General features: G+C 42.1%; 1 protein-coding gene across 2 annotated transcripts in view; it reads right to left on the bottom strand.

The window, feature by feature from the left end:
• Positions 1 to 3041: 3041 nt before the first annotated feature.
• The window catches only part of LOC110535495 (dihydropyrimidine dehydrogenase [NADP(+)]), a 217402-nt gene continuing 193428 nt past the window's right edge, over positions 3042 to 27015 (bottom strand). For both annotated transcript variants that reach the window (XM_036935201.1, XM_036935202.1), the window contains 4 exons: positions 20417 to 20596; positions 7076 to 7228; positions 6655 to 6795; positions 3042 to 4068 (listed from right to left, as the gene is read on the bottom strand). In XM_036935201.1, the coding sequence (XP_036791096.1) occupies positions 3898 to 4068; positions 6655 to 6795; positions 7076 to 7228; positions 20417 to 20596 (645 nt within the window). In that variant the 3' untranslated portion in view covers positions 3042 to 3897. The remainder of the gene's footprint in view (positions 4069 to 6654; positions 6796 to 7075; positions 7229 to 20416; positions 20597 to 27015) is intronic.

Raw genomic sequence — 27015 nt, forward strand, 5'->3', positions numbered from 1 at the left:
CAGGCTTAGGGTAAGGGTTTGAGGAGGGATTTATTTCTATAGAAAAAAAATAGGGTATAGAAACTTGCTCTTCAGGAGTAGGTGGTTGAGTGGTTGTGGATGTTGCTTGTGTTTGTTTCCAGCGTCCAACAGGAGCGGGCAAAAAATATTACGCACAGGTCTTCTCCAGAGCAGCGACACACCGGGCACACGGCGGTTTGGATCTCAGGTAAGTATTCAGGTAAGTATTGGGTAGGTATTAAGGCTTTTCTGGGTAAGCATGTATTATTTAAATAAAAAATAAATAAATTAATAATAGGTCACTGCATGTAAGTATACTGTACATGTTTTAAATGGCATGCAAGTTTGTAAAATGTTTGAAAACATGCTGGCCTTCTAGGCAGAGTTGCAAAGAAAAAGCCATATCCCAGACTGGCCAATAAAAATAAAATATTAAGATGGGCAAAAGAAAACAGACACTGGACAGAGGAACTCTGCCTAGAAGGCCAGCATCCCGGAGTCGCCTATTCTCTGTTGATGTTGAGACTGGTGTTTTGCGGGTACTATTTAATGAAGCTGCCAGTTGAGGACTTGTGAGGCGCCTGTCTCTCAAACTAGACACTCTAATGTACTTGTCCTCTTGCTCAGGTTTGCACTGGGTCCTCCCACTCCTCTTTCTATTCTGGTTAGAGCCAGTTTGTGCTGTTCTGTGAAGGAAGTAGTACACAGCGTTGTACGAGATCTTCAGTTTTTTGGCAATTTCTTGCATGGAATAGCCTTCATTTCTCAGAAAAAGAATAGACTGACGAGTTTCAGAAGAAAGTTATTTGTTTCTGGCCATTCTGAGCCTCAAACCCACAAATGCTGATGCTCCAGATACTCAACTAGTCTAATGAAGACAATTTTTTTTGCTTCTTTAATCAGAACAAGTTTTCAGCTGTGCTAACATAATTGCAAAAGGGCTTTCTAATGATAAATTAGCCTTTTAAAATGATACACAGTGGGGCAAAAAAGTATTTAGTCAGCCACCAATTGTGCAAGTTCTCCCACTTAAAAAGATGAGAGAGGCCTGTAATTTTCATCATAGGTACACTTCAACTATGACAGACAAAATGAGAAGAAAAAAAATCCAGAAAATTACATTGTAGGATTTTTAATGAATTTATTTGCAAATTATGGTGGAAAATAAGTATTTGGTCACCTACAAACAAGCAAGATTACTGGCTCTCACAGACCTGTAACTTCTTCTTTAAGAGGCTCCTCTGTCCTCCACTCGTTACTTGTATTAATGGCACCTGTTTGAACTTGTTATCAGTATGAAACAGTCACAGTCCAAACTCCACTATGGCCAAGACCAAAGAGCTGTCAAAGGACACCAGAAACAAAATTGTAGACCTGCACCAGGCTGGGAAGACTGAATCTGCAATAGGTAAGGAGCTTGGTTTGAAGAAATCAACTGTAGGAGTAATTATTAGGAAATGGAAGACATACAAGACCACTGATAATATCCCTCGATCTGGGGCTCCACGCAAGACCTCAACCCGTGGGGTCAAAATGATCACAAGAACGGTGAGCAAAAATCCCAGAACCACACGGGTGGACCTCTAGTGAATGACCTGCAGAGAGCTAGGACCAAAGTAACAAAGCCTACCATCAGTAACACACTACGCCGCCAGGGACTCAAATCCTGCAGTGCCAGACGTGTCCCCCTGCTTAAGCCAGTACTTGTCCAGGCCCGTCTGAAGTTTGCTAGAGAGCATTTGGATGATCCAGAAGAAGATTGGGAGAATGTCATATGGTCAGATGAAACCAAAATATAACTTTTTGGTAAAAACTCAACTCGTCGTGTTTGGAGGACAAAGAATGCTGAGTTGCATCCAAAGAACACCATACCTACTGTGAAGCATGGGGGTGGAAACATCATGCTTTGGGGCAGTTTTTCTGCAAAGGGACCAGGACGACTGATCCGTGTAAAGGAAAGAATGAATGGGGCCATGTATCGTGAGATTTTGAGTGAAAACCTCCTTCCATCAGCAAGGGCATTGAAGATGAAACGTGGCTGGGTCTTTCAGCATGACAATGATCCCAAACGCACCGCCCGGGCAACGAAGGAGTGGCTTCGTAAGAAGCATTTCAAGGACCTGGAGTGGCCTAGCCAGTCTCCAGATCTCAACCCCATAGAAAATCTTTGGAGGGAGTTGAAAGTCCGTGTTGCCCAGCAACATCCCCAAAACATCACTGTTCTGGAGGAGATCTGCATGGAGGAATGGGCCAAAATACCGGCAACAGTGTGTGAAAACCTTGTGAAGACTTACAGAAAACGTTTGACCTCTGTCATTGCCAACAAAGGGTATATAACAAAGTATTGAGATAAACTTTTGTTATTGACCAAATACCTATTTTCCATCATAATTTGCAAATAAATTCATTAAAAATCCTAAAATGTGATTTTCTGGATTTTTTTTCTCATTTTGTCTGTCATAGTTGAAGTGTACCTATGATGAAAATGACAGGCCTCTCATCTTTTTAAGTGGGAGAACTTGCACAATTGGTGGCTGACTAAATACTTTTTTTGCCCCACTGCACTAGCTAACACAACATGCCATTGGAACACAAGAGTGATGGTTGCTGATATTGGGCCTCTGTACACCTATGTAGATATTCCATTTAAAAAAGCTGCCGTTTTCAGCCATTTACAACATTACCAATGTTTACATTGTATTTCTGACCAATTTGATGTTATTTTAAATGGACAAAAAAATGTGCTTTTCTTTCAAAAACAAGGACATTTCTAAGTGACCCCAAACTTTTGAACGGTAGTGTAGGTATACATTAACCATGGGCGAGTAGCAGGTACTTATTGAGATGAGACTAGTCACAGCTGACCTTTAGTGAGCTCCCAGTGAATCACAGCTATTCTTCATATCTATTGAACTGGAAACAGCCACAGGAAGATCTGACCTTTTAGTTACAACAACCCCTGGCCCGTAATACACAAAGATCCCTGATTTCACAATTACACACCCAAATCAAGAGAAATGGTCAAAAAACACACAAAAAACTGTTAACACAATCAATGTGTAATCCACATAACCACAGACAGATGCAAATAGTATTAGTAGTAATAGTAGAATACATTCTAAGCTTTGGTGCAAGGCAAGTTAAACTAAAAGTAAAGCTGGCTTGTAGCTAACACTGGGAGTGCAGGGCAAGTTAAACTAAAAGTAAAGCTGGCTTGTAGCTAACACTTGGAGGAACCAAGCTAAACAGATGCAGTGCTTGATAAACATGAAACAATGACCTCCAGTGCTGATGTGGTATGAGAGAGAGGAGATTGTCTGGACATTCACAGGTGGAATACCTCAGGCTGTCACGATCACCTATTCATCTTTGTTCCTTACCACTTCTGATCCTTCTGATTATCCCTCCCAACATATCATGTCTAATTTCATAGCTCTGGGCTTGTGGTCCGACTGCCATCCACGCATGCTTGTTAGGAAATGTAGCATTGGTGCGTCAGTTTGTCAGATAGAGGCCAGATACATAAACATCCATTATTTTCTGCCTTCCCCTTCCTCCCTCCTTTCTCTTCCTCCCCTCTTCTCTTCCACCTTCACTCTCATTATCACAGCCTTGACACAACGGGGAAGATAAAAAAAAAAACTCAACGACAAAAACAACAACACATCCCCACACCACCATTGTTTAGAAATAATGCCACGTTTTGCCGCCCGGTTGATTATTTGTAGATAATTGGCTTGGGAATATATAAGGCAATTATTTATCCACACTAATAATTATTTTCATATAATCAAGGTAATTTTTCACAGCACAATTACAAAGCAGAGGAATCGATGTTGTCAAACAGACATTGGTGGAGGTTTTTGTTTCTTCTTTCTTTCACTCCATCCTTTAGTTTCAGCATACGGGCATGACGGCTTGAGGCAGGCCTCTCTTGGGCACATACGGTGTTGTCCTGGTAACCATTTTGATGCACTCGATGATAGGGCAGACACTGAGACAGAGAGTGCAGCCGGTGCAGCTGTCGTTAACTATAGGGAAATGGGTCTCAGGGTCAAACGAAATAGCCTGCAGAGAGAGAGAAGAGAGAGAAGAGGAGAGAGAAGAGAGAGAGAAGAGAGAGAGAAGAGAGAGAGAGAGAGAGAGAGAGAGGAGAGAGAGAGGAGAGAGAGAGAGTGAGTGAGTAGAGAGCAAAGGCTATAAGGTTTGGAATGGCTGCCATGGACCATCATTGACATGGTTTTAGCGTGCTAGGCTAGGCTAGCACAGGAAGCCCCGCAATGAATCCATGTTATGTAGCCAGTAGACCAATGTGTTCTGCACTGTAACATCAAACAAGGCATATTGTGTATTCTGTTATCACAGTGGATTTGTAATAATATTGAGTTCTATTTAAATCATCTTGCTATGAAAATGTATAAATTACCCTCATGCAAACTGCATGGTGTTGCATATTGCCGTCAATTCATCATGCTGATACATAATTTACCATTTTATGTCCATGCGCAATAAAATACATATTTACAACAGATGTCTTCAACATATTGTTGTGAAAATCATTCAGGGGACATCTACATCTAACCCTGTATGCAATATTAATGAAGAAAAAAATATATATACAGTACCAGTCAAACTTTTGGACACACCTACTCAATCAAGTGTTTTTCTTTATTTTCACTATTTTCTACATTGTAGAACAATAGTGAACATATCAAAACTATGAAATAACACATATGGAATCATGTAGTAAGCAAAAAAGTGTTAAACAAATCAACAAATATTTTGTATTTTAGATTCTTCAAAGTAGCCATCCTTTGATGACAGCTTTGCACACTCTTGAAATGACCTCAACCAGCTCCACCTGGAATGCTTTTCCAACAGTCTTGAAGGAGTTCCCATATTATGCTGAGCTCTTGTTGGCTGGTCTTCCTTCACTCTGCAGTCCAACTCATCCCAAACCATCAACATTGGGTTGTGGTCGGGTGATTGTGGATGCCAGGTCATTTGATGCAGCACTCCATCACTCTCCGTCTTGGTCAAATAGCACTTACGCAGCTTAGAGGTGTGTTGGGTCATTGTCCTGTTGAAAAACAAATTATAGTCCCACTAAGCGCAAACCAGAATGGATGGCGCATTGCTGCAGAATGCTGTGGTAGCCATACTGGTTAAGTGTGTCTTGAATTCTAAATAAATCAATGACAGTGTCACCAGCAAAGCACGCCACACCATAACACCTCCTCCTCCATGCTTCACGGTGGATACCACACATGCGGAGATCATGTGTTCACCTACTCTGCATCTCACAAAGACACGTCGGTTGGAACAAGAAATCTGGAATTTGGACTCATCAGACCAAAGGACAGATTTCCACCGGTCTAATGTCCATTGCTCGTGTTTCTTGGCCCAAGCAAGTCTCTTCTTATTATTGGTGTCCTTTAGTAGTGGTTTGTTTGCAGCAATTCGACCATGAAGGTCTGATTCACACAATCTCCTCTGAACAGTTGATGTTGAGATGTGTCTGTTAATTGAACTCTGTGAAGCATTTATTTGGGCTGCAATTTCTGAGGCTGGTAACTAATGAACTTATCCTCTGCGGCAGAGGTAACTCTGGGTCTTCCTTTCCTGTGGCGGTCGTCATGACTTTCATCATAGCGCTAGATGGTTTTTGCAACTGCACTTGAAGAAACTTTCAAAGGTCTTGAAATTCTCCGGATTGACTGACCTGCATGTCTTAAAGTAAGGATGGACTGTTGTTTCTCTTTCCTTATTTGAGCTGTTCTTGCAATAATATTGACTTGGGTCTTTTACTAAATAGAGCTATCTTCTGTATACCAACCCTACCTTTTCACAACACAACTGATTGGCTCAAACACATTTAGAAGGAAAGAAATTCCACAAATTAACTTTTAACAAGGCACACCTGTTAATTAAAATGCATTCCTCATGAAACTGGTTGAGAGAATGCCAAGAGTGTGCAAAGATGTCATCAAGGCAAAGGGTGGCTACTTTGAAGAATCTCAAATATATTTAGATTTGTTTAACACTTTTCTTTGGTTACTGTGTGTTATTTCATGGTTTTGATGTCTTCACTATTATTCTACAATGTAGAAAATGGTGAAAATAAAGAAAAAGCATGGAATGAGTAGGATGTGTCCAAACTTTTGACTGGTACAGTATATAAAAAAAGTGTCTGTGTGTGTGGAACCACCTATTCGATGGAGACACATTATCCTGATGAATGCCGGTCTTCATTAGAAACCATTATTAACATATAATCCCTCTCAGAGATCCACTCACAGACAATGAGCTCTGATGGAACAGTCCGTGCTACTTCATCAATACTTCTGCTGATAGATAATGGGGACATTTATTTACCAGGGAAGAAGAGGAGATTCTTTCTTTAATAAAACTGTCATACTGTTCCTTCCTCCGACAGAGGTACTTTCACAGAGAGCGAGAGAGCGAGAGACTAATGTGCGTCACTGTGACTATAATGAAAACTAGGCCTTGTCACAAGGCATCCCTTTTTCAGGAGACAGTAAGGGCCAGTCTGGTCCTTAAACAGGCTTTGATTAGACTTGTTCCCGAGCACGTGTGTCTCTGAGTGAGCGTGTGCTTCAAACAAATGGAGGGGATGTACAGTGCAGTATGTACCTGGTACCCAGAGTCATTGCAGGTCATGTAGCACTTGCCACAGTTGATACACATTTCCTCATCTATAACAGCCTCGACCTGCTCTGTGTTGTTCAGCTCCCCGTATGCACCGATGTGCTTCAGAGCCCTGGCTATAACATCCTGGGAACAAGACAACACTAAATAATTACACACAGAACATATTATAGATATATATAGGATCTCTATGGCAACACACATTGATCTAAGGACCTGGTCTCAGTCATGTACTGTATCTTACATGCCTTGTAAACATTATGGCTAAATCTAGGCATCTGTTCCAATATCTACACTAGCATACTACTAAGAATGAAGCAATGTATTGGGCATGCATTCTACAGTACATCAAAAACATATTTCAAAGTACTATGGGAGAACTAAGGGGTGTTCTCTTCTCTCTTACCTTGACAGCTGGGACTGGTCTCTTGGGGGTGTACGTTCTGGTGCCATTGGCCTCCACTACTGTGGTCTTCTCAACGTAGTCTCTCACTGCCTTCTTGTAGTCGGCCAAAACCTTTTTCTTCTCAAGCAGATAGGGTCCAAAGCTGGGTAAACTCTTAAAGTAGGATTGATAGAAGGCTGAAGGTTAGTTGTTAAATTCTAACAGCTTCAGTTGTAACTTAATATTGGAGGTAGTGAAATTCTGAAAAATGATTGGCTTTCCAGGATAGCTTTTTGGTGTGAAACTTGTTGTAGTAAATCAATTTTAGTTTATTCCTCCGGTAAAATATGACTGACCACTTTTTTTTTTCATTTAGAAAAGTAATTTTGGTTTTAATCAAAAGTGTTTAAAGATAGATGTGACCATGTTATTGATGGTTTTTGATAGTTTAATATGGTTCTACGTAAGCATTTTACTTATTCATAACTCTCCAATTATCTTAGCAATAACAAAGTAATAAATTACAATTTGTAAGAGTGAATTTATTTAAATGTTTTACCAATGACATGTCTTATGCATCTATTGTCTACCAATGCCATTTTACTTGTATCAATCCTTTGTATCTCTTTGTAATATTGTCTCGTGTCCTCTTCGACCATGTGTTGACAGGTTTGTTGACCTAAGAGAGAGGTTGTTTGTCTACTTACTGCTGATGAGTGTTTAAGCTGCACCTCCAGTACAGAGTACTGAAGCATCACTGATGTGCCTCATTAGAAGCATCAGATGAGAACAAACACACAGCGAGACAGGGATGAGACAGGAATGAGACGAGGATGAGATGAGGATTGGAGAGGCACAGACTGACCGCATTAAAGGAACACTGTTTGCTTTGGAGTAGTGGCCACTGTTTTTCATCCTGGGAAATTAATGAGATCCGTTCGGCCAACATTTACACGTTAACTGTATCAAGCTGGAGGTGTCCCCTGGGCTTATTGAGTGTTGTACAGCGTTTAGATTTTTTTTTTCCCCCTCCTCCTGTACACCACAGCAAGTGTACAGGATTACAAGTGAATGACCCACTTTTCCCAAAAACAAGAAAAAAAAGTCAAAAACTAAAAAGTACAATAAAACCACATTTGCTTCAGTTCCCGTTTGAAATTACATCTCTTTCCCCATCTGCTGTGCAGTGCATCGGACGTGATATTGAAAAATTGTTTGGCTTTTAAAAGTGAAATACAAGCTGATGGCGGTCATGGAGGGTGGTTTTCAGGGAGATTATTGTTGTGGGTTTACTCCCGTTTGCATCTCCTGTAGGCCCTCTACTGTAAAATCATGCAATATATTTGCAAAAATATTCATTCGCCTTCCTGGCTTAAGACATTACCGTGTCAATGAACAGGAATTGCTTGCTCACTCAAAATGGTTGCTGCTTGTCTGCGAGCTATTCCCCTTGAAAACAACGTGTTGGCGGGATGGAGGTGATGCAGCTACAGGAGAACATTACCTAAAGCACTTAAAAGGCTCGTCTGAAATGGGCAATTTTGTTTCAGAGAAGAATAACAGCCAAAACACAATAACATTCTCGAAGAAAAAAAATACAAATCTATGATTGTTTTTTGAGAAAATCTTTGAAAATGAGTTTCCAAGGGTGTACGATTTCATCCAAATACAGCTACAGCCCTTGTACAGACATTCTACTGTATAGATGTGGGACTTGGAGTCATACAGTCTATGCTTTTTATATACAAAAAAACATAGTTCTCTGTGAACAGTATGGTCATTCATGTTTGTCTGATATAACTACTATCACGTTATAAACATCAAGTCATGTCTCATTTTCAAGCATCAATGTTGTATTCCATAGATAATTGGGACTTTCACACAAACAGTAGTCCTGATCTTCCAGAAACCATGCACAAACAAAAAAAAAAATAGGAAAAATTGCCTGATGAATGAATATTTTCCATTCTAATTAAAACGGTCAACAGTTAGGGTCCCTTACCACTACAGTGACCTCATTGATCACTTCATGTGTTGTGAAATCTGTTAGAAAATGTATTGTACTGTTTTAAAAATGTTATAAATGCCTTCATTTTGCTGGATCCCAGGAAGAGTAGCTGCTGCCTTGGAAGGAACTAATGAGGAGCCATAATAAACACAAGATATTAATCAAGCCATGAACTTTCTCACCCTTCGGTCTCTTGACCGTCAATCTACTCATGATGATTATTGATGTTGTTGTTTTTAAATTGCTTGTTTTTTGTTGTTGCTTTACAGAGCTTTGAGATTTCTTTATGTCATGAATTGCGTTTTAAAAGTTGAATAAATTATTATTAAGCACATGTCCCCTTTAATCTGTGCCTGCCTATACCAAAGACCAAAGGTACACTTTTGATATCCAGACGTCACTTGAGCCAGAGGAGTCTTTGATCCTTAACAAGGACAGTTTGTGTGAGTGCAACTGAGATAGAGAGATACAGAGAGGGGGGGGGGGGGGGGGGGGGGACACAGAGAGACAGAGAGAGAGAGAGAGAGAAAAAGACAGAAAGAGAGGTATCTAGAGAGAGAGAGAGCACGATAGCTAGAGAGAGAGAAAGGGAGAGAGGGATCACTCTGTCTTTATCCATACATCTCCATAGCCCTACCCAATTGTGTGTGTACGTGTGCATATGTTTGTGTGTGCTTGAAGAAAGACGTCCACCACAGGCCCCTTGCGATCTCTTGGCAAGTGCTTAAGTGGAGAAGTAACTGCTTGTTGTGATTCCTCTAGATTACCATATTCATGACGGTTTGAAGGCAGAATCCCACATACTTATGGCCCCAACATAGGAGGGGATTAAGCTCAGGCTGGCAGGCTGTTTGTCTGCCGTGTGTGTGTGTGTTTGTTTGTGTGTGTATGGAAATTGCAGTGATGCCAGACAGGCAAAGCAAGCTCCAACACAACATGCCACTGAGGCCGTGTGGAAAGCCAATCCCATACCTAGGGTGCCACTAATTCATTTCCACCGCACATCTCCAAATTGACCAGAGGAAATGAGGTAAGACCAAGCTGTTCAAAGTATCGACATTGATTCAGGTTTTGAAATGTCACTTTTTTTCTGTCTCAGTTTCAACTTGCCTCCTTTAACAAGCAGCTTTTTGAAATCTATCAGAAAAGTTATCATGAGACAAGCAATTCTACTGGAGCTCTTCCCTGCATTATCCAGCACGACTATTAGATAAGAGACTTCCCTGAGAAGCTATCTGTGAATACTTGCAGGTGTGCTTCCTCTGAAAGTTAGACTCGGGATTAGTCTCCTTGGCATATCAAGCTATTGCAATGCCATTTATTCTTGCAAGCAAATACAAATGAACTTGTGTTGCCACTAGCTCTGTCGTTGCTAAAATTAGTAAATTGATTGAAAAACTACACCTGCGCTGACTCAGTTTCAAACATACCTAATATTTAATGTGCTAGCAATGTGTTTCTGTGCTCTGAGAGGCCACAACAAAACAGAGATCACAGATTGTATTGCTGTCTTTCTCTGTCTTCTCATCCACAGCTGTTCTCCAAATATCACCTCCAAACCGGTGAGCGAAGTAAACCAAAGTACAGATGGTTAGTAGGCAACACATTGCAACTTTTATTAGTAGATCCTCGGGAAAAACAGGTGTGCGTGACATGTTTTTCTGCTTTTCATTGAACCATTTATTCAAATTAATGCGGTTTGTTTTTAATTAGATTTTTTTCTCTCTCTTCTTCAATTTCATATGGTAATGAGATCATCTCTAAGCTCGATAAATATCATATGCCCACATTGTGTGCATAACATTAAAAAGTAGCAAAGGTTTTAATTGTACATGAAATACCACACATTCAATTGGAACCACCTCTAAACATCCATACGTAGCGGCACACCAGGACATTTCACATAAGGACAGCCTATGTCCAAATCATTAGATGTATGTGCAGTCAGACTTTTACAGGAATTATACACTGCTACCCTATCGTGCCCTTATGTTTCAAAAGGAATCTCAAGGCAGTCTGTCTGTCCTTTCGTCCGTCCACACAAGGCCATCCACATGAAAAGACTTCAAGGTCATAACACTGGAAAGCACTCCCCCATGCATATTGTGCTGCCAGGCCACACTCCAAAGGAGAAGCCCTCCAACCCTCTGTGAGCTCTCTACTATATCTGCTAACAACATTAAGGCTTATTGCTCCCTCAAATACATGCTGCCATTAAGAAAAGAGATCAGGTCACAAGTCTAAAGAAAGAAGGAAAAGAAAAGCAACAACAACCCCGGCAGCATAAAAAGTGGGTGATTCATCATCACTAAACTACTGCTTACAATGTGCCATAATTAAACGTGAAAAACGAAATGTATACATCTGTGTGTTCAGCCCTCATTAATTTAAACCAGGCACAGTAGTACCAGATAGGTTCTAATCCAACAGCTATTCTGTTCTTGTTTTTTCCCTACCTCCTCTTCTTATTCTTTTCCCCCTGCTATAACAGAACATTAAAATGTATTTCGGCCTCTAAGGTCCATGGCTATAAACCACAGAGTGGAAGGAAGGGGCTGGGGAAACCACAGCCAGAGATGAAGGCCCACCACACCAACCACAGCAAAGAGAGAGAGAGATAGGGAGGGAGAGATTGGGTACGTTGAGTGCCGTGGTCTTTTACCCAAACTGCCAAGCAGTGAGCGCCAGCCACGTCTTAAAACAATCACACAACAACCCTTAATTGGATGCCAGTGTGTTCCTCCCCCTAACAGGTAAACAAACAAACACAATAACTTGGCATTAGTTTGATTTGTTTGTGTGTTGTATTTTGTTCTGTTTCTTTAAACTGTTAATCAAGAGAGCAGTGTAGCAGGAGGAATTAATAACCTGTATTGTATGTGCATCTGATCTGCCTTCATAAATTATGCGGTGAGTGGAGAGGAGTCTGTTACCTTGTGTGTCGGTACAGATCAGTTTTAGAGGTTGGAAAATCACCTCCCATGTAAAAACTGTGTGGGTGAAACTCATCTCCAAAACCCCAAAGTGGCAATTAAAAAGTTCCTGCAAAGGACTTGTGGACTTGTGTTGCATGTTCGTTAACATTTATCAATATGCAAACCAATTTGGTCCCAATTCATTCTGATTTGGACGCATTATACCACACAAGTTCCACAAAATACAGACGAGTAAGCTTGGTTTCCAAATGTCCAAATTTCTGTTAATTACTATAGCTTCCGCCTTGGGCCAATCAGTGTCATTTTGTAAATGCCAGATCTCTATGGCAAGACACATCATTCACCCAAGTTTCGTCAAAATCGTCCCAGTGGTGTTTGAGATATTGGTAAACTAATGTACGAACGAACGGAGACAGATCCACAGTTCCCTCCCCGATTTCATCGTGGGGGACAATGAAGGCACTGAACATTGAGACATGTTAGCTGATATTTGGCCAGACCAACAGCATGGTTTCTCTCCTTCTCTCACTGTCAACCACACCAATAGTCAGAAAGACAGTCAGCCAGCCAGCCCGCCCACCAGAGGTCCCTAATAACAAACACACAAGCGGCTCAGAGACATGATTTGGCCTCTGTCTCAGGGGCCGAATATGAGGGCGGCCTAATGAAAGATCCCAAAGAGGAAGCAGACAGCCGTGGCAATAACTGTACATCTATACTCTGGTTGGGGAGGACGGTCTGGCTAATGGTCTGGAGGACAGGCTGACTCCCCTTTCACTTCTCATAACATTTACCACAGGCTGTGTCCCAAATGGCACCCCATTCTATATATAGTGCACTACTTTTGACCATAGCCCTATGGGCCCTACATAGGGGTTAGGTCCCATTTTGGATGCAGCCACAGAATGGTTTGGATTCCACAGCCCACACCTGGACTGGTGTTACTCACATCAGGTTCAAACAGAATAAACAGTGGGTGTAATTGATGTACTGAACACATTGGGAGAGGGATTTAAAAGGCTAGTGAGTGGATACCTAATCTGTATTTAAATCTGATCCTACCTTTAATTGACAACAATGTCAGGACATTTACATCTAGTGGAAACGGTGCCTGAGGAAGGTCTGCAGCATCATCAAAGAAGACATAAATACCATCCACAAGCTGTACACTCCCTTATTGTTGGTCAGACGGTATCGGAGCATGAGGTCTGATATCAACAGGCTCAGAGACAGTTTCGATCTACAAACCATCCGACAGCTGAACACTTGAACTGGACTGACCACCTGCACCTTAACACAAATGCACTCACTCAAGCTCACACCCACACAGACATACACTCATCCACACACGCGCATGCACACACGCACACCACAACTGCTGCTACCAGACTCTTACTATGATTGCTAAATTAAACACTTGCCCCTGAATCACCCCCTTCCCCAAAACAAGTGTAAATACTGGACGATAAATTGTGCCTTCTTGTATTACAATTATGCTAAAAAATGTATTCTGTTCTACTAAGTCATTTACCTTAGGTTCATGTTCTAATATTTTATTATTTATTATTGTTGTTGCATTGTCGAGAAGGAACCTGCAAGTAAGCATTTCATTGGACGCTGTATACCATGTGTATCCTGTACATACGACTAATACATGTCAAGTAAAGGTAGTCTTACTCTGGGTAACTTTCACAATCTACAATTCAAATAGTTGTATTTTGTGCCTTTTAGAGGCATATTGTGGTTTCTCTATTAGTGCCAACAATCAAAATGGCAACAAAGTGCACTATCATAATTTTACATTTGAGTCATTTAGCAGATGCTCTTATCCAGAGCGATTAGGGTTAAGGTCCCTGCTCAAGGTCACATCAACAGATTTTTCACCTAGATGGCTCGGGGATTCGAACCAGCATCCTTTCGGTTACTGGTCCAATGCGCTTAACCGCTAGACTACCTGCCATTGGATTAAATATCTACGAAAGTACTTCAACAATCAATTTTCCCTCAATGAAGTAATAGAACATCAGAGTAGTCAGTACCACCCCCCTCCCCAGCCAGCACCCTTCCCCCACCCCCAATATCAGCCCATCACCACCTCACCTGAGCCAGAGTGTTTCCAGGCAGGCCCCCAGCAGAGAGGGGGTAGGTCAGGCTGGTCCAAGGCTTCATTACCCCTGCAGGCCTGCCAAGCTCAACCAGACTCCGCCGTGCCGTGTAGCCAGGCCAAACCACTATTTAACAACCCCCCCCCCCCCCCTCCCCAACTGTGCAGCAGCTCAGGGGTAGCCTAGCCAGCAACACCTCTCTCACTCCCACCCCTTGTTTGGAATTGGCACCAGCAGAGTGGAGGAGGTGGTGGAGGAGGAGAAAGAGGAGGAGGCGACTGTGTGGATTGGGAGGCTGTGTGGGGGTGGAGATACCAGGAGAGACACCACAAAGAGGTAACATTGGGCTAGTTCTAGGGGACTGTGGAGCTCTCCCTCCCTGTGTCGGCCCAGTAGTGGGTCTCATCGCCTGTTCCAGCCAGCCTGCTGCCTAACAAATACCTGTGGTGCTGAGCCTCCCGTCTTGGGCATGAGCAGTCCCACACGGAGCACATGTTAGCTTCACACGTTAGCTAGCATCTCATAAGCCTAACTGTTACTGTCAGCTCACAGGGTTGCAATCACCATGCAGTAGAGTGATGGGTCTGCACTTCAGTTTGCACCATGCACTCCATGTTTCTGCTGATGCTGTGACCCAGTATGTACTGCATATCAGGCGTGTGCTTTGTGCATTCTTAATTGCAGTAAAGTAAGACTAGTCTGTTTCTGTAGCGTGAGGCAGCTTGATGGAGAAGTACACCCCCTGGACATGATGCTCTTTATTTATTTATTATAAATGTTTTCGTTTTTCCTCAGATGACCACTCAAGACATGAACTTTATAATGACTGTCCATCTCATGATGTTGTGATGTTGTTCTTCAAGTCTTTTGTGTGTTTTAAAGCACTTTGATATTCTTTGAAAAGCACTATAAAAGTTAAATAAATTATCCATATTATTTTTGCAGTAGTAGGGATTTTATGTCTGGCATGTTATTTGCATGTTCCAGAGTCCAGCCAAGACTGTTGACTGTGTGCAAACAGTTGTACATGAACCTGTGTTGACAGCCCAAAAAATGAATTTGTTTGATGTAGCCACCCACTATTGAAGCACAGCCAAGATAATTATTTGATTTACCATTGAGGTAACTTCAGTCTACTTCTTAAATTACTTATGAAGGACTGAAGTTCACTGAAATTGGACTCCACACTCTAAACGGTGAAATAAGGATAGATCATTCCATGAGAGAGCATGGATTGCCACCGAGGCAGACTATTTGAGACAGCATTCTCTCTCACTACTTATACTAACAGTGAGAGAGAGAAAAAAGATGTCTTCAGCTGAACGCTCCTACTCCTTTTATCAACTGACATTCCCGGGAATTGCAGTGACAGTGACTTCTCTTCTCACTTTCTTTTTCTCTTTTATGAGCTCCGTCTCTCGCTCTCGCTAACTACCTCTCTTTTTTTCCATTTGAGGTTCCTTTCTCTACCTTTCTCGCAAATGTCTTGTGCACTCTGACACACACAGCCCCACTGTCTCTCTACCAAACCTTTTTTTCCCCCTCCGACGACTCTACCTTTGAGTCTGACTTTCTGATGCACGCACGCACACATCCACCCACCCACCCCCACCCAATCTCACACACACACACACACACACACACACACACACACACACACACACACACACACACACACTCTCGTACAGCTTACTATAGTTAAACACGTACACACACATAAATACACAAAACCCTTGTCTTGACTGTACTGTAAGTAATGTGATCCTGCTCCCCCCCCCCCCCTCCTCCCCTACATGGTGTGCTTGGTGTATTTGTCTCATTGGGTCAATGCTACTGTTCCTCTGCCTCGCGGCAACAGCTGCCCTACACACAAACACAGGTGAGATGTCACTTTCTATCTATACTGTCCACTAAGTCAAAGACAGGGCCCAGGCTAGCTCTGTACACCAGGCCTCCATGAACGCTATGAGGCATTCCTATCTACAGGTAACTGCCAAAATAAAGGAAACACCAACATAAAGTGTCTTAATAGGGCGTTGGGCACCACGAGCCAGAACAGCATCAATACACCTAGTCATAGATTCTACAAGTTTCTGGAACTAGAGTTGGAAGATGCTGTCTAAGGCGCCGCTACCGGATCTCCCATAAGAGTTCAATTGAGTTGAGATCTGGTGACTGAGACACTAACACCATAAAAAAAAAAATGGTGCTTATCTTTAACTGCATTGTTGGAAAAGGACCCGTAAGTAAGTAAGCAATTTACTGTTAGTCTAGACCAGTTGTTTATGAAGCATGTGACAAATACAATTTCATTTGATTTGACACACACACACTCACTTAAAAACCACTATGCTCCTCTTTTAAAGTCACTGAGATCTCTTCTTCTAGACATGGTAGCCAAAATAATGGGCAACTGGGCATTTTTATACATGCCCCTAAACATGATGGGATGTTAGTTGCTTAATTTACTCAGGAACCACACCTGTGTGGAAGACCCTGCTTTCAATATTCTTCAAATCCCTAATTTATTCAAGTGTTTCCTTTACTTTGGCAGTTACCTCAACCTATCCACAGATACAAAAATGAAACAAAAAAAAAGGCATATTTTTGGCTGACTGTAACGCAACGTCTGAAATCTCCCAACTAAAAGTAGAAGACCTGGGCCCGGCTTCCTGATACCGATATTTTCCTGTTTTAACAATGCATCTTTCCTACAACAGCCGAAGATGTAACATGCGTTTCCTAAAACACCACACAGAGAGAACGGTCGCTAAGCGCGCCGTTGAAACATGTGTCGTACTGATAGGATCGAAAGAAAGGCAGTGCTGCTCTCAGATTAGTGTTCTCAATTCAAATATTACCATAACATTATAATTATTTCACAATACTGACAGATCAGCTCCTAGAGATACACTGCATGACCAACAGTATGTGGACACCTGCTCGTTGAACATCTCATTCCAAAATCATGGGCATTAATATGTTGGTCCCCCTTTTGCTGCTATAACAGCCTCCACTCTTCTCGGAAAGCTTTTCAGTAGATGTTGGAACATTGCTGCGGGGACTTGCTTCCATTCAGCCACAAGGGCATTAGTGAGGTCGGGTACTGATGTTGGGGAGATTAGGCCCGGCTCGCAGTCGGCGTTCCAATTCAACGCAAAGGTGTTCAATAGAGTTGAGGTCAGGGCTCTGTGCAGGCCAGTCAAGTTCTACCACACCGATCTCGACAAAACATTTCTGTACGGACCTCGCTTTGTGCACAGGAGCATTGTCATGCTGAATCAGGAAAGGACCTTAACCAAACTGTTGCAACAAAGCTGAAGCTCAGAATCGTCTAGAATGTCATTGTATGCTGTAGCGTTAAGATTTCCCTTCACTGGAACTAAGGGGCCTAGCCCGAACCATGAAAAACAGCCCCAGACCATTATTTCTCCTCCACCAAACTTTACAGTTGCCACAGTGGGCAGGTAGCCTTCTCCTGGCATCCGCCAAACCCAGATTAGTCAGTCGAACCGCCAGATGGTGAAGCATGATTCATCTCTCTAGAGAACGCGTCTCCCCCGCTCCAAAGTCCAATAGCGGCAAGCTTCACACCACTCCAGCCGACACTTGGCATTGTGCACGGTGATCTTAAGCTTGTGTGAGGCTGCTCGGCCATGGAAACCCATTTCATGAAGCTCCCAAAGAAACATTTATTGTGGTGACGTTGCTTCCAGAGGCAGTTTAGAAAACAGTGGATCCTGGACTTCCTGACCGGCCGCCCCCAGGTGGTAAGGGTAGGTAACAAAACATCCGTCACACTGATCCTCAACACAGGGACCCCTCCTCAGGGGTGCATACTCAGCCCCCTCTTGTACTCCCTGTTTACTCATGACTGCACGGCCAGGCACGGCTCCAACACCATCATTAAATTTGCCGACGACACAACAGTGGTAGGCCTGATCACTGACAACAACGAGACAGCCTATAGGGAGGAGGTCAGAGACCTGGCAGTGTGGTGCCAGGACAACAACCTCTCCCTCAACGTGATCAAGACAAAAGAGATTACCGTGGACTACAGGAAAAAGAGGACCGAGCATGCCCCCATTCTCATCGATACTACCTATGGCTGCAAATACTGAGGTGGCTTATTCTAATACTTACCCAACAAAAATGCACAAAATCACAGATTTGGCACAAGTTAGGATACACATCATTAAATATCTTGAAACAAGTTACAGACAGTAGCCTAGAAGAAGAAAAATAGAACTCAATTGATTTAACATTAAATGTATTTCAACACGATTAAAATAGGCCTCTACTGTATTTATATTTGAATGCAGTCATCTCTATTTTCATTCGTTTCACTTTTTATATTTCACTTGCCTGTATCAATTGCAAAGACATTAGCAAACATTGTATTTGTTGTAGTCAACTTTGTTCTGAGGTTATCGGCGGTCACAGGTAGACGGATAAACCATGTGATTCTATGTTTAGCGGTGATCTTTTGTGTATAAAGTGACGCGGGAGGTTAAAGAAGCATCTAACGAAGCACCTAGCTGTTCTACGAGTGGTCTGAGACAGAAGTTAGATTACGAGCGTTTTCAAGTGCAACGTTAATAACAGATTTAACGATGCTCCTACGAAGGCTCTAACAATAAACTTAGCCTTGAGATGCTTTTGGGAAACCGGGCCCAGAGCTATTTCATACTATGTAATAAATTATGTGAGAGCTGAGAATTGACCTTAACAAAAAGCAACGTCCAAAAGAGTCCACAAAGCCTTATTTCCTTCTAAGTAAAAGCTAAAACAAAGCTTTTGTATAAAAACTACTCTGGTTAATGTTGTCGCCTGAGAGCTGAGAGCCGGTGATGTGAGTGATTCGTCCTTTCCTGGTGTCACCGTGCACTAGTATCAGTCAGTGTATCCAGCACCACGTTGCCCCAGGGAGATGTGATGTACAGGCTGCTTCTCCATGTCTGGGACAATGTTTCTACATGACACCACACAGCTTCACACACACACGCACGCACGCACACACTCCACAACCCCTTTCTACCTTCTCCTCTCTCTCAGCTTCAAGACAACACCACTACCTCTTTTGCTATAATTGTTGTTGTGCTGACAATTCCCCACAACAATGGAGAGCTATACAGCAGCAGATGAGGGAATTACTGTTTCCACTTTTCTGATATTCCTCACCTCCAACACATTTATTCCTTCCTCTCTCATCATCCACTCCTCCACTCATTTAGCATTAGCATTTAAACTGTTGCATTTGCGATGCAATGTCCCGTCGTCAGGACTGTCATAAAATCTGGAGCGTTTGGGAGCTTTAAAGCCTTCCCTCGGTTGGTGTAGAACCCACACGCCTGTGATCTGATAACCACCTCTAATTTGGAACGTTGAAAAGAGTTTACTGAAGTTGTATTTTCCCTCATTTACATTCATTCTGGGCATTTCACATTTATTTTCTCTTTCTCCCATAAATATGACAGAGATTGTAGAAATGCAGAAATGTGGACTGTAAAACCTAATGGAGGGAATGTTTTGACAATTGCCTTTTGTCAAATTTGATTTGAGATTTTTTTATTTTTGTATTGTGTTATGAACAACTGGCATTGGATTAAGACGGCGCTTGTACAAATCGTTTTCCGAGAATGATTGATGTTCTATTTCAAAGTAAACTAACAATAATAAACCATTAGGACTTTTCCTCACCGTCTGTGCTTTTTGAATTTGAATTTATAGTATCTAAGCTATTCATCATAGGCATGTCTGGCCATTTATATTAGTGCCAGAACCAGTGACTAAAGCACCTGCTCTTAGCCAAGTTATTATAGGAGGGGATTTCAGACAAAGCCGCCTCTTTTGATTCAAATCTGATATTAAACCATTCCTCAGAAGGTTGATCTGTGAGCTCCTTCAGTGAGTCAGATCCTGGAAGACAAAACAGCAGCCTTGAAATCAGCTGTAGCTCTGAATAGAACAGGGCACTTAACATTCAGTGTGGACAATGCAGTAATTGCAATGTGATAATGTCCAGGCTGCCACCAATAGTGTGATGTAAATACACAGGTACAGATGTGTCACAGTAATAATAGTAAATGCAGTAACTAAAAGCCTGCATGTCGTCTGCTGTTGAAATGATGATGTCTGGTTTATAATGGATGGTTAAAGGGACCAAGACCAAGAGGACCAAGCTGATAATAGGACCAAGTAAATGGAGGGGTGCAGGAGTAGCGAAGGGGAAGTGCAGTCACAGTGCAATGCTAATGGGTAAGTGTGTACATGTAGATTGAGCTAATGGTTGGATTAGCTGTCAATCACTCACCTTGCCCACCAGTTCCTCCAGTCGCGGGACAGGTTTGCCCTTCTGGTGGCGCAATGTGGGAGGTGATTGGCCATCCCAGTCCTGTAGCTCCTCGATGCTCTTCAGGTAGAGCAGGGTCTTTAGACCCAGGCAGTAGTCCTCGATCAGAGTGAAGTCCTGGTTCTGCACCGCGCTGCACACCTAGTGGCGGAAAATCGCACATGCACGCACACACGCATACAAGCACGCACACAAAACACACAAACACACACACTAATGATGTTATTAGATACCAGTGAAAAGCATGAACTGACACACACCCTATAAATGTTCATAGCGGTGCTGACTAGTGGACAATCAACTGTATGACAATATACAAAAGAAAGTTAAACACTATATATGCTCTATATAAACTCCATAACTAACGTTTGGGCAACCGTTACACTAACTTGGGCACACAGTGCAAAGTACATAAATATGTAATTCGAAATGACATAACACAAAGTATTGAATTCCCCCATACTCTAGTACAGGGTTTCCCAAACCTGGTCCTGGGGCCCTCGCACTACACGGCTGATTCAAATCATTCAAGCTTGATGATGAGTTGGCTATTTGAATCAGCTGTGTAGTGCTAGAGCAAAAAGGGGAGGGAGGCCCATAACCGAGTTTGGGTCCAAGCCAGCGTTTTATAGGTCTCAGATACCACACTACCTACACACTGCTTACAGTCTCCACTCATTTACAATGAAATCCATCTATTTAATGAAAGGTTAGTCAGATGGAATAAGGCTGATCACGGCAGCAGTCAGTTAGAGCAGAGTGGTGAAAGGCAAGGCGTGTAGTAAAACTCCTGGGTGAGCCCCATTCACAAGGTTTATCCTCTCTTTCCTTCCTTCAGCAAAGAGAGAGACTATCTGATCTGCATCACACACTGGGAAACCTTGTCTTTGTGCGTCTGTCTGTCTCCACTACTTCATTTTGACAGAAGCCACGGTGCCACGGTGAGTATTAGAGCAGCCGGGGAGATAAGACGACGTGCTTATCAGACACCGCCATCTATGAGCTGAGCTGAGCTGACATCGCCCTGCACTGATCTGACTGAGAACAACTCCAGGATTAAAACGAGGCCGAGTACTGAACCTAGGGGAACACCACATCAAACAGACCAGACTGAGGTCGGGGCCTGTTTTCACAAAGCGTCTCAGAGTATCGGTGCTGATTAGGATCAGGTCCTTCTTGTCCATATACTCTTAATCATCATGATCGAAAAGACAAAACTGATCCTAGATCAGCACTACTACTTGAGATGCTTGGGTTAGGTTAGTGGGGCGAGGTTTTGTCAATGTTGTTTTACATTGCTCTGAGATAGTCATAACAAATTATTTCTAGAGGGGGAAATGAACGTGAATCTGTTCTGCTGTGTCATTTGTGTATTACAAAAAGTAAATTCACCAGCGACTGGCCCCATGTTGTGAAAATTAAGGCATTTATTCTCTCAAGCTTTGGCTCAGAGATATGCTTTCATTAGGATTCTGATTTGCATAGCGCTGCTTGTTAAAAGAAAAAAAGCTGGTTGTTGCCTGCCCCTATATGCCCTGCTCCAACTAAATAACACAGAATACATTTCTGATAAGGATGTCTACATCATTACAACAAATAGTATTGGAGGAAAACAACTGTGGACATGCATTAGATTTCAGTGATTCAGATGGAAAATATGTCAGTTATTAGGACTATACACTACTCATTCTAGGAGGTAAAGACACAACATGTACAGAGCCTTCAGAAAGTATTCACAACCCTCGCCTTTCTCCACATTTTGCTGATTAAATTGAGATTTATTGTCACTGGCCTACAAACAATACCCCATAATGTAAAAATAATGGTTTCAGACATTTTTACAAATTCATAAAAAATGTAAAGTTTACATTTCTTGAGTCAATAAATATTCAACCAATTTGTTATGGCAATTCTAAATAGGTTCAGGAGTAAATACAGTGGGGCAAAAAAGTATTTAGTCAGCCACCAATTGTGCAAGTTCTCCCACTTAAAAAGATGAGAGAGGCCTGTAATTTTCATCATAGGTACACTTCAACTATGACAGACAAAATGAGAAAGAAAATCCAGGAAATCACGTTGTAGGATTTTTAATGAATTTATTTGCAAATTATGGTGGAAAATAAGTATTTGGTCAATTACAAAAGTTTATCTCAATACTTTGTTATATACCCTTTATTGGCAATGACAGATGTCAAACGTTTTCTGTAAGTCTTCACACACTGTTGCTGGTATTTTGGCCCATTCCTCCATGCAGATCTCTAGAGCAGTGATGTTTTGGGGCTGTTGCTGGGCAACACGGACTTTCAACTCCCTCCAAAGATTTTCTATGGGATTGAGACCTGGAGACTGGCTAGGCCACTCCAGGACCTTGATATGCTTCTTACGAAGCCACTCCTTCGTTGCCCAGGCGGTGTGTTTGGGATCATTGTCATGATGAAAGACCCAGCCACGTTTCATCTTCAATGCCCTTGCTGATGGAAGGAGGGTTTCACTCAAAATCTCACGATACATGGCCCCATTCATTCTTTCCTTTACACGGATCAGTCGTCCTGGTCCCTTTGCAGAAAAACAGCCCCAAAGCATGATGTTTCCACACCCATGCTTCACAGTAGGTATGGTGTTCTTTGATGCAACTCAGCATTCTTTGTCCTCCAAACACGACAAGTTGAGTTTTTACCAAAAAGTTATATTTTGGTTTCATCTGACCATATGACATTCTCCCAATCTTCTTCTGGATCATCCAAATGCTCTCTAGCAAACTTCAGACGGGCCTGGACATGTACTGGCTTAAGCAGGGGGACACGTCTGGCACTGCAGGATTTGAGTCCCTGGCGGCGTAGTGTGTTACTGATGGTAGGCTTTGTTACTTTGGTCCCAGCTCTCTGCAGGTCATTCACTAGGTTCCCCTGTGTGGTTCTGGGATTTTTGCTCACCGTTCTTGTGATCATTTTGACCCCACGGGGTGAGATCTTGCGTGGAGCCCCAGATCGAGGGAGATTATTAGGGGTCTTGTGTCACGTTCTGGCCTTTATTTCCGTTGTTTTGTATTTATTTAGTATGGTCAGGGCGTGAGTTGGGTGGGCAGTCTATGTTTGTTTTTCTATGTTTTGGGGCATTTCTATGTTTTCGGCCTAGTATGGTTCTCAATCAGAGGCAGGTGTCATTAGTTGTCTCTGATTGAGAATCATACTTAGGTAGCCTGGGTTGCACTGTTTGTTTGTGGGTGATTGTCTATGTTGATGGCTTGTTTCAGCACAGTCCATATGATTAGCTTCACGGTTGTTATTTTGTTTACTGGTTTTGTATAGTTTTCAGTGTTCACTACTTTCTTTATTAAAGATTGACCATGGACACTTACCACGCCGCGTATTGGTCCTCAGATCCATCTCGCCACCGGCCGTGACATCTTGTATGTCTTCCATTTCCTAATAATTGCTCCCACAGTTGATTTCTTTAAACCAAGCTGCTTACCTATTGCAGATTCAGTCTTCCCAGCCTGGTGCAGGTCTACAATTTTGTTTCTGGTGTTCTTTGACAGCTCTTTGGTCTTGGCCAAAGTGGAGTTTGGAGTGTGACTGTTTGAGGTTGTGGACAGGTGTCTTTTATACTGATAACAAGTTCAAACAGGTGCCATTAATACAGGTAACGAGTTGAGGACAGAGGAGCCTCTTAAAGATGAAGTTACAGATCTGTGAGAGCCAGAAATCTTGCTTGTTTGTAGGTGGATTTTTTTTTTCTCTCATTTTGTCTGTCATAGTTGAAGTGTACCTATGATGAAAATTACAGGCCTCTCTCATCTTTTTAAGTGGGAGAACTTGCACAATTGGTGGCTGACTAAATACTTTTTGCCCCACTGTATGTTTTTAACAAGTTACATAATAAGTTGCATGGACTCACTCAGTGTACAATAATAGTGTTTAACATGATTTTTGAATGATTACCTCATCTCTGTACCCCACACGTACAATTATCTATAAAGGTCCCTCAGTCGCGCAGTGAATTTCAAACACAGATTCAACCACAAAGACCAGGAAGGTTTTCTAATGCCTCACAAAGAAAGGCAACTGGTAGATGAACAACAACAAAAAAGCAGACATTGAATATCCATTTGAGCATGATAAAGTTATTAATTACACTTTGGATGGTGTATCAATACACCCAGTACAAAGATAAAGGTGTTCATTCCATATCAGTTGCCAAAGAGGAAGGAAACCGCCCAGGGATTTCACCATGAGGCCAATGGTAACTAAAACAGTTAAGAGTTTAACGGCTATGAAAGGAAAACAATTAGGATGGAGCAACTAAGGGCTGTGGCGGTCCCGAAATTACATCAGCCGGTGAGTGTCAAGCAAATAACTTCTCGGTCTCACGGTAATTGACCGTTAATTAACATAAACACATTTAGTATCTCCTGGCTTACACACATAGCCTACAAGCCATTTAAAAAAGTATAATAAATCCACGTAACATAGCCTACACCTTCACAATAAATCCATTATGTACTTTAGACAGGTCTAAAGAAGCATGATATGATGAAAATGTAGACTATTTTAGAAGAACAGAATAGCATACTCTGAGTTGTCCTTAGGTCCTGATCTGGCTACGCAATGTGGCTGTGGGCTACACTAGTTAATTTAGAAGACAAGATTTGCTTATAATTCTGTGGCATTACTTTATATTATGTAATAGTATGATGAATACAAAGCTAAATAAAACAATTTGAGGGAGTGTCACATGCGTCTATTCTGTGTTGTGCGGTTAACAAGGAAAAAGGTACTCCTATATAGTTAATTTAGAGTTATTAATGTAACTTTAGGTGTTCTATAAATGTTGGGCTACATGTTTTTATTTTGAATACATTGTAAGGCTGAGACTCTAATGATGATTTGAAAAAAGTCGCTTGAAAAGGCAAGATGTGCAGGATGTGCACACTCCAATAGTCTCTCATTCACAATTTGACAAGCACTTGATAATGCCTCGAATTTCACAACGGCATCCCCTTTGTGGGCGTAATGCACCCTAAAAAAAAATCCATGCCTTTTGCAGCCCGGAGTGCTGCGTTGTGCCCTTCTCCCTGAGTGTGCTGCACATTCCGAAGAGTCTCTCACTCATACAGCTCTCCGTCACGTGATTGGGTCTTTCTCACAGGCTACAAGTTCAGACAGACACATTGGAGATGCAACTGTGCGTGTCCTTATCCAATTCCGAGGTGCATATTGAAGATATTGGATGAACTGTCCACATTTTCTTTTTGTCAGCCAACAAGATGAGTACGCCTAACGAACAGCAAAAGCACTAGCCTACGTCAATCTACTCTCCCCCATAGTACAAAAGTCAGCCTATTCTATTCTGTGGGACAAATAAATATTACAAACCGTTTGGGACAGTTGTGGGATGCGATAGATCCCAAATTAATACTAGCATCAACAAAAACTTTTTTATGCAATGTGGCTGACGCAACACATTAGAACTTCTAGCTTAAAATGTTGATAAAGTATTAGGCTATTTCTTCACATTATAAACGCGGCAATGCGCACATGGTATTAGGCTATAAGCGCAAATGGTGCATTGTTATGGTTAAAATTATCTTCAATAAACTTGAAACTCACACGCTGCTTATAAACTCAGCAAAAAAAGATTTGCAGCAAACGTAACATGTGTAAATATTTATAGGAACATAACAAGATTCAACAACTGATACATAAACTGAACAAGTTCCACAGACATGTGACTAACAGAAATGGAATAATGTGTCCCTAAACAAAGGAGGGGGGGGGGGGGGGGGGGTCAAAATCAAAAGTAACAGTCAGGATCTGGTGTGGCCACCAGCTGCATTAAGTACTGCAGTGCATCTCCTCCTCGTGAACTGCACCAGATTTGCCAGTTCTTGCTGTGAGATATTACCCCACTCTTCCACCAAGGCATCTGCAAGTTCCCGGACATTTCTGGGGGGGAATGACCCTAGCCCTCACCCTCCGATCCAACAGGTGCCAGACGTGCTCAATGGCATTGAGATCCGGGCTCTTCGCTAGCCATGGCAGAACACGAACATTCCTGTCTTGCAGGAAATCACGCACAGAACGAGCAGTATGGCTGGTGGCATTGTCATGCTAGAGGGTCATGTCAGGATGAGCCTGCAGGAAGGGTACCACATGAGGGTGGAGGATGTCTTCCCTGTATGCACAGCGTTGCCTGCAATAACCGTACTGGGAGTGTCCTAAGTTTTCATAACTGTGACCTTAAATGCCTACAGTCTGTAAGCTGTTATGTTCATTAATTGTTTATGGTTCATTGAACATGCATGAGAAACAGTGTTTCTCTGTTCCCTTTACAATAAAGATCTGTGAAGTTATTTGGATTTTTATGAATTATCTTTGAAAGGCAGGGTCCTGAGTAAGGAACATTTATTTTATATGCCAGTTAGGCTCTACACCCCATGTAAAGCGGATTAATGTGCTTTATTTTAAGAAGTTATTTGGCCACTTTAATTGTAAATCAAACCTTTTTAAAACACATAGGCCTATGGGCTAGGCTACATGAGGTGTGTGACTATGATTTAC

The sequence above is a fragment of the Oncorhynchus mykiss genome, chromosome 11 (genome assembly GCF_013265735.2).
Source record: "Oncorhynchus mykiss isolate Arlee chromosome 11, USDA_OmykA_1.1, whole genome shotgun sequence".
Classification (NCBI taxonomy): Eukaryota; Metazoa; Chordata; class Actinopteri; order Salmoniformes; family Salmonidae; genus Oncorhynchus; species Oncorhynchus mykiss.